Here is a 17,512-nt window from a genome sequence, read left to right as displayed (position 1 = left end):
AATGAAAGCTGTGCTGTGTTTGCTTGTTAGGGGCTAAAAAGACACTTTTAAAGGGGTTGTGCACTAAAAGAAGCTTTCCTATCCTCACGATAGGTCATCAATAACTGATCGGTGGTGGGTCCGACACCTGGCACCCTGTCAGCTGTCTGAAGAGGCTGCAGCAGTTCAATGAGCGCCGGAGCCTCCCCGCAGCTTACCATTGCATAGTGGCTGTGCTTGGTATTGCAACTCAGGCCCATTCAATTGACATCACAGGCCTAGGAAGAGACAGCAGTGCTCATCAGAGTTCCGGGGTCTCTTCAAACAGCTGATCAGCCAGGAGTAGGAACCCTACTGAACAGAGATTGATGACCTTTCCTGAGGACAGCTCACCAGGAAATCTCCTTAAATACTCTCATCTTTCTATTTGGGCTGTACTTTCCTTTCTGAGTAGCAGTTATGTGACATGAAGATTGCAGCTTTCAACGCTGTGGCAAGACGTCTTGTCTTCCAAACATGTGACTTCCAATCTTTGTTGCCCTGTCCCATTTGATGGAGTGGGCTGGCATGCAGGGATTTAAAATAAATAAATCAAAGAACCAGATTTATGTCCCTATAGGGCCCTCAGGAGATTGTAACAAAAATCAAACCACGGTCACCTGACCAAAAACTCCTTTTAGGGGTCCTATCTATATGTTAAAACTTTAACCTTTATTATTTACTTTTAAAACCACAGGGGAACTAATAACTAATAGCTATTACTCCAACTCCCCTGACGAAGCCGCATCACGGCAAAACATGTCGGGTGGGGCAGTGACAATCTACAATTTTTAGACAGGTTGCAGTATAGGGCAAGATCCACAACCAGCAGGGTCGCAATCATTGTCCAGCTCAATACCTATTGTGCAAATGTTCGGCGCCAAACTGCCTGATCTCCCAGCGTGTGAGATGTGTGAATGAATGATGGATGTCTGTCACATAGGGATATAGGAATACATCTCATCTATTTACAATAGAAACTCCTATACCTAGGACCTATAGAGCAGTGATGGCCAGTTCACCGTGTTCGCCCGCGAACACATGCGGGCTGCCATCTTAACTCACAAGTTCGGCGATGCACAGTAAGCCCTTACCTGTGCGCCAGCCGGTCTGAAACAAATGCGGTCCCCGGGAGCAGGCAGTTTCGAGAACAGCTGCCGGGGGCATTCATCTCGGAACTGCCTGCTCATTATGTCACGTGACTGCAGCTCAAAAAGGGGAGTTGCAACCCAAAATGAAAGGTGAGGGTATTTAGTAGGTCACAAGAAAATGAAGTAGGGGACCGAAATAGTCACTATTCCTTCATTCTGTGAGGGAAGCCAGGGACCTTCGTTATCAGGATCATTGGGGGCCACTGGACTCCCAGTCATTATTCATTTATCGCCCATCCTGTCCAATATATTCATTATTAATCCAACATAAAAATAATTGTCTCATATCCTATTGGATGCTGTATTACTAGAGATATTTTTCATCAACTTAAAAGAGGAGAAGCTTCTTTTTCCTGAAGCAACAAGGGATAGTCAATTGTAAACGTAAGTGCAGAGCAATAATTAAAGGTGTTGTCCTGCGAAAAATATTCTACAATTTTCAAACCAGCACCTGGATCTGAATGCTTTTGTAATTGTATGTAATTAAAAATGTAGTACAGCCACTGAGTTATTCAATAAAATGTTTCTGTATAGCGCCACCTGCTGTTCTTCTGCATGAGAGTGACTCCAACTGAAGTTTAATATTGTATATATTGTGGAGATTCGCTCTGGTAGGCAGGTTAGCGGACGCAGTATAGAGGCAGCGGACCAGGTTTTAAATCAATCTTCAGTGTTTATTCACACTCATAACATAACACAACAGTCCCTTTTCAGGCTTGGTGCTTGTTCACACCCAGAAAAAAACAAAATAACATTCACCTGGTATCCTGGGTGTCAGTTCACACCCAGCTGAATGCTCAGCCTCAGAAAGTCCACTTGCAGGCTGTAAGGCGGCCTGCTCGCCTGACACACGGTCTTCAGACCTCAACGCAGAGATCTCCACAGCTCCAACACAGAGACTGGCAACGCTCCACTGTCAGAGAGGAGTCATCAACACCACCTGACAGTGCTGCCTGTGTTTTATATCCCAAACCAAGACCCGGCTTGGAACGTGGGGAGTAGTCACCCACCCATCACTTTGACTACTCCCAATAAGAGCCGTCCAGGGTTTGCAGCTAATACTAACACATCTAAAGTGTCAGACTGCAATCTGCCACTTTGAGAAAAAAACGTCTCTTACCTCACCGAGACCAGGAACCTCAGTGAAACGTACCGACCATCAATGATGACCCCTTGTTCCTTCCTAATATATATATATATATATATATATATATATATATATATACACATACATACATACATACATACACACACACACACACACACACACAGTACAGACCAAAAGTTTGGACACACCTTCTTATTCAAAGAGTTTTCTTTATTTTCATGACTATGAAAATTAAAAAATTCACACTGAAGGCATCAAAACTATGAATTAACACATGTGGAATTATATACATAACAAACAAGTGTGAAACAACTGAAAATATGTCATATTCTAGGTTCTTCAAAGTAGCCACCTTTTGCTTTGATTACTGCTTTGCACACTCTTGGCATTCTCTTGATGAGCTTCTTTGCAGGATGTCAGAATAGCCTTCCTAGAGCTGCTGTTTTGATGTGAACTACCTCCCACCCTCATAGATCTTTTGTTTGAGGATATTCCAAAGATTCTCAAAAGGGCTAAGGCCAAGGGAGGATGGTGACCTCACCATGAGCATCTCCCCTTTTATACCTATAGCAGCCAATGACTCAGATGTCTTCTTTGCAGCATGAGATGGTGCATCATCATGTATGAAGATGAATTTACTACGGAAGGCACGGTTCTTCTTTTTGTATCATGGAAGAAAGTGGCAAGTCAGAAACTCTATATACTTTACCGAGGTCATTTTCACACCTTCAGGGACCTACCAGCTCTCTCCCCATGATTCCGTCCAAAAAGATAACTCCGCCCCCATGCTGTCAAGTCGAGACTCCGGACCTGCGGATACCACACTGGGCCCTGAGACACCAGATCCAGAATCTCCGCTAGAAACCATGGGCCCATGATTGACATGGTTTGGAGACAAGTGAACCATGCATTTTCCCACTGTAACTGGGGCATCCAAAGGAACCCCAGTTACAGGGGAAGACGGCCCCTTGTGGGGGCTAACACCCTGTAGCTCTCAATGCCAGAGACACCCAGCGATCACTAACCCATAAACTACCATATTCAAAAATGTATGATGTAATGCAAGCAAAAAGTTGGCAAAGTGGGCATGTTCTCTAATTAAATTGTACCTCAGACCACATTCTAAAAACATTGTGACATTCCCAATCCCAATATTACAGAATTTCACAGCCATACGTTAGGGACATAGTCACTAGAAGACACGTTTCTATGTGCATATTAATTCCTCATGACTAATAAACGTTGCTGAACTAATCTTAATCTCCTCTGATGTCTAACACTCACATTACAAATAAAAGGGGACATCTAAGGGCATGTCATAGCAGGTATGTCAGCAAAGTACATTTAGGGTCAAGTCTACCACTTTGGTTTCAATCACTATATATCAGTTTAAATGCTCAATTTTGTCCGCTTCCAAATAAGGGTGAAAAAAAATAATAGTACATGTTGAATGAAGCAGTAACAAATAGTTTTCCCGATCTCCGCCAGGGCAAACTGCACCTGACCCAGAAGCGCGCACTTCCGGGTTTTAGCCTCCTCAGACGAAGAGGTCACATTTGATCACAACATCTGAGGAGTTAAATGTCCGCTGTTGGCGTTACTGCCGACTGCATACATTAGCTGCGGGTGCCTACTGTATGAAACAGCTCACTCTGCTCCAGAGAGGGCTCCATCTTTAAAGACCCGACATTTGCCGTATATGTACGGCGTATGTTGGTAAGGGGTTAAAAGGGCTTCTCCTATCTGATTAATTAAAAAAAATTAAAATCAGACATCATATAGTACAATCTCTAACAAGTCCTGTACTTTACAAGGATCCAGAGATCTCCCAGTTATACTCTGCTATATTTATTTTAAGCTAGCAGCTCAGGAGGTGTGTCCTTTCTGCTACAGCTCTCTCTCTGTAACTGTCACTGCTTCTGATAGTAATTATGGCTGATGGCAATTTAAGAATGGAACTGATCATGTGTGACCCCCTTAGTAAGGTAGGCATAGAACAAAGGATAAAAACAAACAGTAGGTGGCGCTATATAGATAGATTTTATTAACTCAGTGGCTATACAAAATTTTTTATTGCATGCGATTACAAAAGTATTTGGAACAGGTGCTGTTTGAAAAACATAAAATATTTTTTGTGGGACAACCCCATTAAGGAACTGTTGTTTACCACGCACAGTATTGAGAGAGGTGTGTATTGGCAACATAGATAATAATAATAGATGCCCGCACTGCCAAAAAGGAAAAGGGGATGGTGGAAACTTTGTGTAGGTATGCCGCTGCTGGTTCAGAGAGGGTTAATTGCCTTAACACCGTCCAAGGAAATAGAGCTCAGTATAAAGAACGGCTTCAGATCTTTATTCTTTATACTGAGGTGTATTGGCAACATGTCTGCAGCACCACACTTGGCAAGCACGGGAACAGGATTATATACATGACATGCATAAATAATTAAACGACAGGTACACAGCCAAAGTCAAAGAGGCTTGAATATCTGAACAGATGTACACATTACCGCATTTAAAACCAGACTAAGCATCATTGTTGTAAAAAATATAAAAATTACAATTTAATTTAAAGCCCAAAAACACACTTTGTCACTCGAGATGTGTTACAAAAAAGCAGCGTGCCACACAAAAAAGAGCACAAGGGAGCAGTCCATTACAAGTCTGAAAAGGAGTCCAAAGGCTGCCAACCAAGCATACCTGGAGTGCCAAAATCTAGGCTTGGCTCCCTGGAAGATAAACCCAGGTTACAGGGAAGTGCGCGACCTAAGGGCCACATACTCAACATGTGCTCCCAGGGGAAACACCCATAATAGTGCCACACCATGAAACATTTTCTAATACCAACTTCTATGCTGGCCCTTGGCACATGTGCAGGCCTCTTTTTAACTTTATATATTTACAAATGGCCCATAAGACCAATAATTATCTCTATTTTACATGATTCATATAATTTTTGTAATATCATTACTCTTGATCATGATTGTTTATAATCATGATGCTGTCACAGAATTACTAGAGCATTCTTATTAGTTTTAGCTCTTATTTTATTATTTTTAGTGTTTTTGATTTTTTTGATTCTTGATCCTAATTATTTACCCTTTTCTATACAGATCATGAGGAAATATCCTGACATTCTAGGGCTCTACATGGGAGAGAGGTGGAGGAATAGTTTTTATTTAAAGTCATACCCCTACCATCAGTTATACTTATTCTTTCTCTTTAATCTATAGTAGTATTTCCATCTGTATACCTCTTATTTGAGCCACTAGAGTCAGAGGAATGACACATCTGTAAATCCTTCATTAAGTCCCAACAGAGATAGGCTTTTCAGGCGATATATCCATTTTGTTTCTTCTTGTTGTAACTTTCTGTCAATGTCTCCTTGTCTAGGACCCATTTTCATTTTCTTTATGCCCCAAAACTTCAGATTTTTAGTATCGCCTCTATGTTTATCCTGAATGTGTCTTGCAAGGGCTGTACCAGAAATCTGTATTAATACAGCTTAAATGTTTTGAGATACATCTTCTCAATTGTTGTATGGTCTTTCCTATATATAGATTAGGACATCCACATTCAATAGCATAGATCACTCCTGTGGATTTTTCAATGAATATACTCCTTAATCTGATACTTTTCATTACCCACTGGATTGATAAACTCTTTCTTGGGGACTGTCTTATTGCAGAATATACAGTCTCTACAAGGGTATGAACCTCTCGTGGATAACCACATGGTTTTCTGCTCTTTTCGATTCTGCTGATAGTGACTATGTACTAGACTTTCTTTAGGGTTTTTGCCCCTTCTGTATGTGATTGTTGGATTAGGGGGAATTGCTTCTTTTAGATCATTATCTGCCATCAAAATGTACCAATGACGCCTTAAGATGTTCCTAAATTTTTCATGTTGCACATCATATCTTCCAATACATTGTATTATTTTCTTCTCTACTCTTGCTTGCTTTTGATTCTGCAATAGAGTAGTTCTTTCAATGTTTTTAGATCTATTATATGCCTTGTGCAGGACCTTTTTAGGATAGCCTCTGGCTCTAAATCTTCTATACAAGAGCATACTTTTCTCCTCAAAACCTTCTTTAGTGGAGCAGTTTCTCCTTTTTCGTAGGTACTGGCCTATCGGAATACCCTTCTTCAAAGCTGGCGTATGGTAGCTCTCCCAATGGAGAAGATTATTAGTTGAAGTGGCCTTCCTGTACACTTCTGTCTTGATGCTCCCGTCAGGCTCAAGGGCAATCTTCAGGTCCAGGAAATTGAGATTTTTCTTATGTATTTCAGCAGTATACTTAAGACCTATCGTGTTCTTATTGAGTGTGTCCACAAACTGAAAGAAGTGTTTCTCAGTGCTTTCCCATAAAATCAAAATATCATCAATGTATCGTCCCCAAAATAGTACGTGTTTGGTGAAATCAATGTGTTTGTCCGTGAAAACTAATCTCTCCTCCCACCACCCTAAAAACAAATTAGCAAAACTCGGTGCACATATCGTCCCCATTGCTGTTCCAGTGATCTGTAAATAATAATTACCATTAAAAATAAAGTAATTATGTGTAAGCAAAAATTGTAAAAGTGACAAAACAAATTGATTGTGTTCATAATACTGTGTCCCCTTAGTGCTCAAAAATTTTTGGATTGCTTCTAATCCAAGATCGTGCTGAATGCTTGTGTACAATGCATAAAGACTGGCAATCATAGTCGTTTCATTTACCTGTATGCCCTGGAGCCTGACGAGGGTATCTTTAGTATCTTTCAAATAGGAAGATAACCCGAGCACAAATGGGGATATCAACTGGTCTACCTAGCTACTGATCCCCTCGCAAACTTCGATTCCCTGACAATTGGTCATCCTGGGATGGGAATTCTTTTTTCTTTTTTTGTGAACTTTCCGAAAGGCATAGAAAGTTGCTATTGTTGGTCTTTGGTTAAAAAGTACTTTATATTCTTTTTTTGTTATTAGATAAAAACTACCTTAAATAAAAACTATTCCCCCCCTCTCCACCCCCCCTAAAAATGTCTCTCCCATGTAGAGCCCTAGAATGTCAGGATATTTCCTCATGATCTGTATAGAAAAGGGTAAATAAATTAGGATCAAGAATAAAAACACAAAAAAATAAATAAAATAAGAGTTAAAAGTAATAAGAATGCTCTAGTAATTCTCTGACAGGATCATGATTATAAGCAATCATGATCAAGAGGAATAATAATAATAATAATAATAAAATTACAAAAATTATATGAATCATGTAAAATAGAGATAATATAAGAAAGATAGGCTGCAAGAATCACTGCGAGAAGGTCCAAATAATTAATTTCAAAAGATTATCAATGAAGGACAGTATTAACAATTAAATTTATTTACATTTAATAATTAAGTGGGAAAGAAAACATGATCATCCTAATAACTCAAATAATTTATGAACATGATGCAACATATATAATGAATACTATCAAGAAGAAATGTGTCCAAATGATATTAAACATGATCAAATAATGATCCTGTATAATAATTGTATTTATTCATTTATTCAGTAAATTAATATGCCATTATTAAATAAGGGGATATCTAGTAGTTAAAATAATGAATCTTAAATAAAATAAATAGAGAGGAAAATAATCTCTCTCCCCGTAACCCCTTCACGCACATGAGGGAATGTGGCTTCTTGCCGCATCCTTACGCGCATGTACGTGATGTGATCGGGCGGGTGCAAGAGCTGCACCCGTCCGATCTGCAGCACGGGCCAGCTGTTACCGATAGCTGGGCCCCTGCTGCATCCGCCGACATCGCGTTATGTGGTGAAGCCGGCGGATTAACCCTTTCACATGCCACGGTCAGCACTGACCGCGGAATGTGCGGGGTTTACAGAGGGAGGGGCTCCCTCTGACTCCATAGGCCCTCCGCGCTGCTCTGACAGGGGGCCGATGGTTGCCATGGCAGCCCCAATGCCTACACAGGCTTCGGTGCTGCCAGCTACGGAAGCCCAGGAGATCCAGCCTGAGGGCTGGGTCTCCTAGGCAACTGTCCTAGGCATAATGTATTGTACTGAATTGAAACAGGGATCAAACCCTGAAAACGTGAAATCCCACATTGGGACAAAAATAAAAAGTAAAAAAAGTGGGGGGGGGGAAGTTTCAAGTAAAAAAAAGCCCCCCCCCTTACAATAAAATAGCGTTGTTGTGCTCTATGAAAATGTTGCATAATCTACCACCTCAGGTGAATGGCGTAAAAAAAAAAAAAAAAGAAAGAAAATAAATGCCATATTGTTTTGTCACCTTACATCACAAAAAGTGTAATTCTAAGCGATCAAAAAGACTTATGTACCCCAAAATAGTACCAATCAAACCGTCATCTCTACCTGCAAAAAATTAGCTCCTACCTAAGACAATAGCCCAAAAAATTAAAATAAATGTATTGTGTTAAATGTAAAAAAAAGAAAAACACATATTCGGTATCGCCGCGTCAATAAGAACCTGCTGTATAAAAATATCATATGACCTAACCCCTCAGGTGAACACCGTAAAAAAAATTGAATAAAAAGTTTGGCAAAAAAGCAATTTTTTGTCACCTTACATCACAAAAAGTGTAATACCAAGTGATCAAAAAGTCATACGCACTCTAAAATAGTACCAATAAACCAGTCATCTCATACCGAAAAATATAAGACATAAGACAGTCGCCCAAAAAAAAATAAAAAAAACCACAAAAAAAAATCATATTTTTCAAAAATGCATTATTATGTAAAACTGAAACAAACAACCCAAAAAAAAAACCTCATATTTAGTATTGGCGCGTCCGTACGCTCTATAAAAATACCACATGATCTACCATGTCAGATGAACATTGTAAATAACGAAAAAATAAAATGGTGCCAAAACAGAAATTTTTTGTTACCTTGCCTCACAAAAAGTGTAATATAGAGCAACCAAGAATCATATGTACCCTAAAATAGTACCAACAAAACTGCCACCTTATCCCGTAGTTTCCAAAATTGGGTCTTTTTTGGAGTTTCTACTCTAGGGGTGCATCACGGGGTCTTTAAATGTGACATGGCAACTTAAAATTATCCCAGTGAAATCTGCCTTCCAAAAACCATATGGCGTTCCTTTCCTTCTGCGCCCTGCCGTGTGCCCATACAGCAGTATACGACCACATATGGGGTGTTTCTGTAAACTACAGAATCAGGGTAATAAATATTGAGTTTTGTTTGGCTATTAACCCTTGCTTTGTTACTGGGGGGAAAAAATGGAAAATCTGCTAATAAAGTGAAAATCTGCTAAAAAAAGTGAAATTCTAAAATTTAATCTACATTTTCCTTTAATTCTTGTGGAACACTTAAAGGGTTAACAAAGTTTGCTAAATCAGTTTTGAATACCTTGAGGGGTGTAGTTTTTAAAATGGGGCCATTCAAGGGTGGTTTCTATTATGTAAGCCGCACAAAGTGACTTTAGACTTGAACTGGTCCTTAAAAAGTGGGTTTGTTGAAAAATTTCAAGATTTGCTTCTAAACTTCTAAGCCTTCTAACGTCCCAAAAAAGGAAAATGTCATTTAGAAAATGATCCAAACATGAAGTAGACATATGGGAAATGTAAATTAATAACTATTTTAGGAGGTATCACTATCTGTTTTAAAAGCAGAGAAATTAAAATTAGAAAATTACGAATTTTTGGAAATTTTGGGTAAATGTGGTATTTTTTTTATAAATAAAAACTAAATATTGTGACTCAAATTTACCACTGTCATGAAGTACAATATGTGACGAGAAAACAATCTCAGAATGGCCTTGATAATTAAAAGTGTTTTAAAGTTATCACCACATAAAATGACACGTCAGATTTGCAAAAAAATTGCAGGGTCCTGAATGGGTTGAAAGAGACTAGTAGGAAATGAAGCACTAGGGCATGTGCAAAGAACACAGTTGAGAGACGGAAAAGAGACTAAGTTCCACAATATGTGATGAGAGAAAACGGACTGCAGAGGAAAGAGACTAAGTGCTGTGTCATGCGCAGTCCGGCCGACCCATGGGGATGAGAGACTAAGGCCCCTTTCACACGGGCGAGTATTCCGCGCGGGTGCAATGAGCGAGTTGAACGCATTGCACCCGCACTGAATCCTGACCCATTCATTTCTATGGGGCTGTGCACATAAACTGCAAGCAAGCTCTATATTCTGTGTTTTTCACGCAACGCAGGCCCCATAGAAGTGAATGGGGCTGCGTGAAAATCGCAAGCATCTGCAAGCAAGTTGGGGGGGGGGGATCTGTGGCTGACACTGTTAAAGGGGGGGGGATCTGTGGCTGACACTGGTACAGGTGGGGATCTGTGGCTGACACTGTTACAGGGGGGATCTGTGGATGGCACTGTTACAGGGGGGGATCTGTGGATGGCACTGTTACAGGGGGGGGATCTGTGGCTGGCACTGTTACAGGGGGGGATCTGTGGCTGACACTGTTACAGGGGGGGATCTGTGGCTGACACTGTTACAGGGGGGGATCTGTGGCTGACACTGTTACAGGGGGGGGGATCTGTGGCTGACACTGTTACAGGGGGGGGGGATCTGTGGCTGACACTGTTACAGGGGGGGGATCTGTGGCTGACACTGTTACAGGGGGGGAGAACTGTGGCTGACACTGTTACGGGGGGGAACTGTGGCTGACACTGTTACGGGGGGGAACTGTGGCTGACACTGTTACGGGGGGGAACTGTGGCTGACACTGTTACGGGGGGGAACTGTGGCTGACACTGTTACAGGGGGGAACTGTGGCTGACACTGTTACGGGGGGGAACTGTGGCTGACACTGTTACGGGGGGGAACTGTGGCTGACACTGTTACGGGGGGGAACTGTGGCTGACACTGTTACGGGGGGGAACTGTGGTTGACACTGTTACGGGGGGGAACTGTGGCTGACACTGTTACGGGGGGGAACTGTGGCTGACACTGTTACGGGGGGGAACTGTGGCTGACACTGTTACGGGGGGGAACTGTGGCTGACACTGTTACGGGGGGGGAACTGTGGCTGACACTGTTACGGGGGGGAACTGTGGCTGACACTGTTACGGGGGGGAACTGTGGCTGACACTGTTACGGGGGGGAACTGTGGCTGACACTGTTACGGGGGGGAACTGTGGCTGACACTGTTACAGGGGGGATCTGTGGATGGCACTGTTACAGGGGGGATCTGTGGATGGCACTGTTATGGGGGATCTGTGGATGGCACTGTTATATATGTGCCATCCACAGACCCCCCACCCCAAAACAGTGCCATACACAGACCCCCCAGCCCATAACAGTGCCATCCACAGACCCCCCACCCCATAACAGTGCCATCCACAGATGTTCCCCATAAAACTGTCATCCACAGATTTCCCCCCACCGCTGCAGTATACAAATATAAAATGTCTCATTCAATTAAAAGTGATTAAACATGCCCCCTCACTCCTAATATTACTGTACATCCTAACAGCTTCTGTACAACGCTTCATTCATAAAGTAGGCGGCGCAGGCACTTGACATCAGGGAGTTACGCTGCCGCACGCCCGGCCTGCCTGCCTGCATTCTACAGAAGCGGTTAGGGTGTACTGTAATATTAAAAGTGGGGGGGCATGTTTAATCACTTTTAATTGAATGAGACATTTTATATTTGTATAGTGCAGCACTGGAGCGGCAGGGCCGGAGTACAGTGACTGCACCGCCCCGCCGCAATTGCTGGCCCCCAGCTCCTCCTCCCAGTCCCTCCCCGCTCGCTCATACATCGCAGCCTGCAATGTAAAAATGTCAGCATTCGCCCCATAAGACGCAGGGGCATTTTTCCCCCATTTTGGGGGAGTGCGTCTTATGGGGCGAAAAATACGGTAGGCCCTCATGCACACTACTGTGTTTCTGTTATATACAGGACCTATTCATTTCAATGGGGGTCGCAAAAGATGTGTACAACACCATGTGCTGTCCCCATCCATATGTCCGTTCCAAGGCCCCGCAAAAAAAAAAAAAATTATAATAATAAAGATCATGTCCTATTCTTGTCCATTTCGTTGACAAGAATATGCATTTCTAAGAGTAAGAGGAAAATGTGGGATGCACATGGCCAGTATCTCTGTTTTGCATATCCACGATTTGCGGACCGCAAAATGGATACGTGTGTGATATTGTGTGCATGAGGCTTTAGTCATATGTAGAAGTATACATAACATGATGTGAATCTAGCCCAAGAACAGTCACTCCAATAGAAACAAAAAGGAAGAAGCCAGACACGCAGCCTCTCAAATTCACTTCTACGAAAGTATGAGTCAAGGCAAAAAAGATTGCAGTTATGCAAAAGAGATGACACAACTGGTGTGATTCTGCACGGCTGAAGTGGTCATCTTGCATAAGTTGTGGTTATTGCTTTTTAACTTTAGGAGGAAATTCTCTAAATAGTACATGATTTATGATGCAATCGTCTCTATGTTTCGGCATTTCCTACAACAAATGGGAGGATAAAAGTAAAGTGCGGTTACGGATTTCTGGTTTATAAACCTTCTCACTTCACATTCCTTTGTTCAGGGGCGGACTGAGAATTGAGAATCATGTTGTAGGTAGGGTTGTTGCGGGTATCGAAATTTCGATACCCAATCGATACTTTTGTCCCGGTATCGATACGATACCGGGATTTCCGTTTTTTCGATACTGGGCTGCGCTTCTGCGCAGTCTAGTATCTCTGAACATGAGCGCGCTGCTATCGGCGCGCTCATGTTCTCTCTCAGCAGCACGGGGAGAAGGAAGCTGTCCTCCCTCCCCCTGTGCTGCTGCCGCTGCCACCAATGAGAAGAGAGGGGCGGAGGAGGGGCGGCAATGAGAAGAGAGGGGCGGAGGAGGGGCGGCAATGAGAAGAGAGGGGGTGGAGGAGGGGCGGCAATGAGAAGAGAGGGGCGGAGGAGGGGCGGGCGCACTGCGCCACCAATGATAGGATTACTATCGGAGCGATGGGAGGAGACATCAGCTTCACTAGTGGGCGTTCCTTTTCCCTGCGCTGCGATTGGACAGCGCTACAGCCAGGGAGAAGGAACGCCCACTAGTGAAGCTGATGTCTCCTCCCATCGCTCCGATAGTAATCAGCAGCATGTGGAGCAGGAGAGGAGACAGTAATGGGGCACTGCGGGCGAACGGAGCGGCGCCCAGGACTAAATGGTGAGTGCTGAGACATCGCTGGGCGCCGCTCTGTGTGGCCTAATAGTGAAAGTCTGGACTCATATACAGTAGTCAGTCTTTAACACATACAGGAGGCGGGTGCCGGCAGCAGAATCGCATTGCCGGCACCCTGCCCCTGACAGGGAGCTGCGATCAGCGGCAGTTAACTGCCGCTGATCTGCTAGTACCCGCCTCCTGTATAAAGGGGTAAAATCATTGGTGGTGCAGTGTGCCCCCCCCCCTCAATCCCCCCATCCCATTAAAATCATTGGTGGCACAGTGCGCCGGCCCCTCTCAGCCCTCCAGTATTAAAATCATTGGTGGCAGTGGCCACAGGGACCTCTCCACTCCCCCTCATTGGTGGTGCAGTGGCAGCTTCTGATCGGAGCCCCAGCTGTGTAAGCCTGGGGCTCCGATCGGTTACCATGGCAGCCAGGAAGCCCTGGTTGCCATGGTAACATCCCTGATGCTGTGTGCACAAAGCACAGAGCAGCAGGGACAGTGTGGAGTCCTATTCACCCTGATAGAGATCTATCAGGGTGAATAGGAAAAGGGATGAAAGATCCCAGGTTCTAGCCCCTAAGGGGGGAAATAGTTATTAAATAAAAAGTGAAAAAAAAAAACCACTAAAATATGAAGTATAAATCACCCCCCTTTTCCCAATTTCACATATAAAATATATAAATAAACATATTACATCGCCACGTCAGAAAAGTCCAAACTATTAAAATATAAAAAAAAATCTAGGTGGTGAATGCCGGAACAGAAAAAATAAAATAAAAACTGCGCGATTCGCCATTTTTAAAAATGAGGAATGCACGTGGCTTTTTTTGTTTATTTTTTTCGCGTGGTATCGAATGGTATCGAGTATCGCAATACTTTTTCATGGTATCGAAACCGAATCAAAAATTTGGTATCGCAACAACTCTAGTTGTAGGCAGGTCCAAATTGACAGAGGACAGGGCAACACAAGTTGATGGGTCCAACAATACCATTATACAGTACAATACACTGCCTCAGCAGAACCAAATATCACAGTGCAGCACAAATGCCGTTCTGTGTTGGCCAGCACCACCTGCCACGTTTTGTCCTCTTCCAGTTATCTCTAGTTAAGATATGGAGGAGGGGGCTTAGGATGCGAGATGCTAGCAACAGCACCAAGCCAGCCCTTCAGCATACTGCCTGGACTGTCTTAGTGATGATCCCTTATAGTGCCCCTAAGTGGCCAAGAAACGGAAAAAAAAGTGGTATTCCCATCTCAGACAATGGGGGCATATTGCTAGGATATGCCCCCATTGTCTGATATCTGTGGGTCCCATCTCTCGGAATCCTCACAGAAATGAATGGGAGCGCACTGCACTTGCGCGGGCACCGCTCCCATTCATTTCCACGGGGCAGACAGAAATACCCGAGCCGGTGCTAGGCCATTTTTGGTGGTCCCATAGAAATGAATGGAAGGCAGCTGCGCATGTCCAGAGGTGGGACCTGGGTTAAATGAAGGAAAGGTCCCCTTCCCCCCCATTTTTAATACCATTTTTTTTTTATATGTTTAAAAAAAATAATAATAATTTTACTCCCCCTGAGGTACTTGAATTTGTGATCGCTTTATTAATATGCTGCACTATAGAAGTATTGCAGTGCAATGTGATTTTACCAGAATCCTATTTGGCAGGGTATAATAGTCCTAACATGGCAGGCTTGGAGGCCTTCACAAGGTCAGGCTGCCATGTGCTCCCTTCACAGTGGTTATGGCCAGATATAGGAGCCCTCTCATCCGTTCTGGGACTGCATGACAGCCACTGAAATCTGAGACTGTCCCGCCAGGTCCGGGACGGCTGGGATGTCCCATTCACACACAGCAGGAAAATTCTGCATGGACTTTGTCAGCACTGTGGAGAAATGCATGCTCATTCTTCTCGCAGATTCCACCAGCAGCAGATGACAACAGGGCTAGTTCTTGTGCAGATCTGTGGCACATTCACAGCAAAAATTAGAGTGTAAGCTTCTGCTGCGAATCCTCTTTTAAAACACACTATGGATTTAATCCTAATATGTGATCATGTCCTTGCAGGAGGCTGTATGGTAACACATGAGACCATGATGTGCTGTATGTCCAAGATATCTTTGTAATATGGTCTCCTATTAGATCAGAGGCGTATGGAGGTACCGCAGGGCCCCACAGGAGTCCATGGATGTTGGGACAGAATAATAGACATAATATAACATGTGCATAAGGTCTAAGGCTCCCGAAATGCATACCGAAGCCTAAGAAATATTTTATGAAAAAAATAAATTTGAATTATGAAATGAGTATATCCACAGAAGCATCTTCACATTACCTGGCTAAGACTGTAGGAAAATCTCAGTGACCCTGAGTTGAAACCCTTCTTCTCTGACTCAGCAATGTACACAGTCTGGTATTTTGTTGGAATTGAGGAAGGAGCAGTAGACATCTTGAAACTTTAAAAGAAGAGTCATAACAAATCAGTAAGGGAAAATTACTGTACCACTTTTCAACAACTTTTCACATTGTACATATAAACAGATGCATTCACATTGTATTGATGAAGCTGAGGACAGAACACTTGCTTCACTGCGCAAGCGTGGTCCACTGTCCATGCCCTCGCCATTGCATGCACACAATGCTGCTGGTCTCATCTCTGATAAATCCTTAAGGCTACATTCACACGACCGTATGTGTTTTGCAGTCCGCAAATAAAAAACGGATGACATTCCGTATGGCATCTGTTTTTTTGGCGGATCCTTTGCAACAATGCTGATCCTTGGCCGCAAAACGGACTAGAATAGGACATGTTCTATTTTCTTTTCCGGGGTTACAGAACAGACGTACGGATGCGGACAGCAAATGGTGTGATGTCCGTATTTTTTGCGGACCCATTGGAATGAATGGGTTCTCATCCTATCCGCATAAAAAAACGGAACGGACACGGAAACAAAATACGTTCGTGTGAATGTAGCCTTAATGAGTTCTTTCACTAACTAATGCTTGACATGTTTAGGAAGCTAAACCCAACTTATATTATTGCAAGGTGGTGGTTTATTGGGCCCAAACTTACTGACAGTTTCCTTTTAAGACTATATATTAGTCAATGCCATAATATAGTGAATAATGAATATTTAAATGGCACCTGTCACCACGCGGTCTGCATGTTACAGAGCAGGAGGAGCTAAGCAGATTGTTATATGGTTTTGTGGGAAAAGATTCAGGAAAACTTCTAATTTATTCACTTAAAACTCTGCTCTCTTTCTATGATTAGGAGTCAAGGGGGTGGTCCTCTGTTTATGATTAGGACGGGAACAGGGTGTAGCTATAGGGGAAGCGGCTGCTTTGAGGCCCGAACTCAGAAGGGGCCCATCCAGGAGTAGGACTAATAGATTTTATTGTCAGGGCCCCCTCAACAATATTATAAAATGAAATTATATACAGAGACACTGTAGGAAACGGACGGAGCGGCTGCTGGGCGTCTGAGAGAGCGATCTTTACTAGAAACGGGAGTTGTGGGGTTGTGAAAAAGTTGCTGGGGAAATTTGCTAAGGGGCCCAGTCATATCTAGTTACGCCACTGGACGTGTAGGAGGTGCTATCAGTAACTGACAGCCACCCCTATATGCTTAGTCATGTAGAGTCAGCTGTCAATCACTGATAGGACCGCCTACATGACTCAATCATAAAAAAAACACCCCATGACTCGCAAACAAGGAAAAAGCTGAGGTTTATATGTATAAATTACACATTTTATAGAATTTTTTCCCACAAAATCAATCTGCTCAGCTTCTCCTGCTCTATAACTCGTAGCCTGCAGATTGGATTGCCTTTTAAGGTAAGTTATATAAATGTATTTATATACACAATCAGTGTGTTGCTCCAGTACAGTATGTGTGGTATATAGCTAAATAAATACCAAAAATGTCACATGCCATCGTTTAAATTAAGTGACACCACTTCTACTTACCTATGTATAGAAGAGGTAGAAAGCAGTAAAGTACAACTAGTAGAAAGGTTGCTTTCACATTTTTCTCTTTTTCTGGGGGGCATG

General features: G+C 42.9%; 1 protein-coding gene across 1 annotated transcript in view; it reads right to left on the bottom strand.

Annotated features, from left to right (window-relative positions):
• The window catches only part of STPG1 (sperm tail PG-rich repeat containing 1), an 88,847-nt gene extending 72,935 nt beyond the window's left edge, over window positions 1–15,912 (bottom strand). The window contains exon 1 of the mRNA XM_040421920.1: window positions 15,795–15,912. Coding sequence (XP_040277854.1) covers window positions 15,795–15,908 — 114 coding nt within the window. The 5' untranslated portion in view covers window positions 15,909–15,912. The remainder of the gene's footprint in view (window positions 1–15,794) is intronic.
• Window positions 15,913–17,512: the final 1,600 nt, after the last annotated feature.

Source organism: Bufo bufo, chromosome 3, assembly GCF_905171765.1.
Source record: "Bufo bufo chromosome 3, aBufBuf1.1, whole genome shotgun sequence".
Taxonomy (NCBI): Eukaryota; Metazoa; Chordata; class Amphibia; order Anura; family Bufonidae; genus Bufo; species Bufo bufo.
This window is presented reverse-complemented; position numbering and strand designations above follow the sequence as displayed.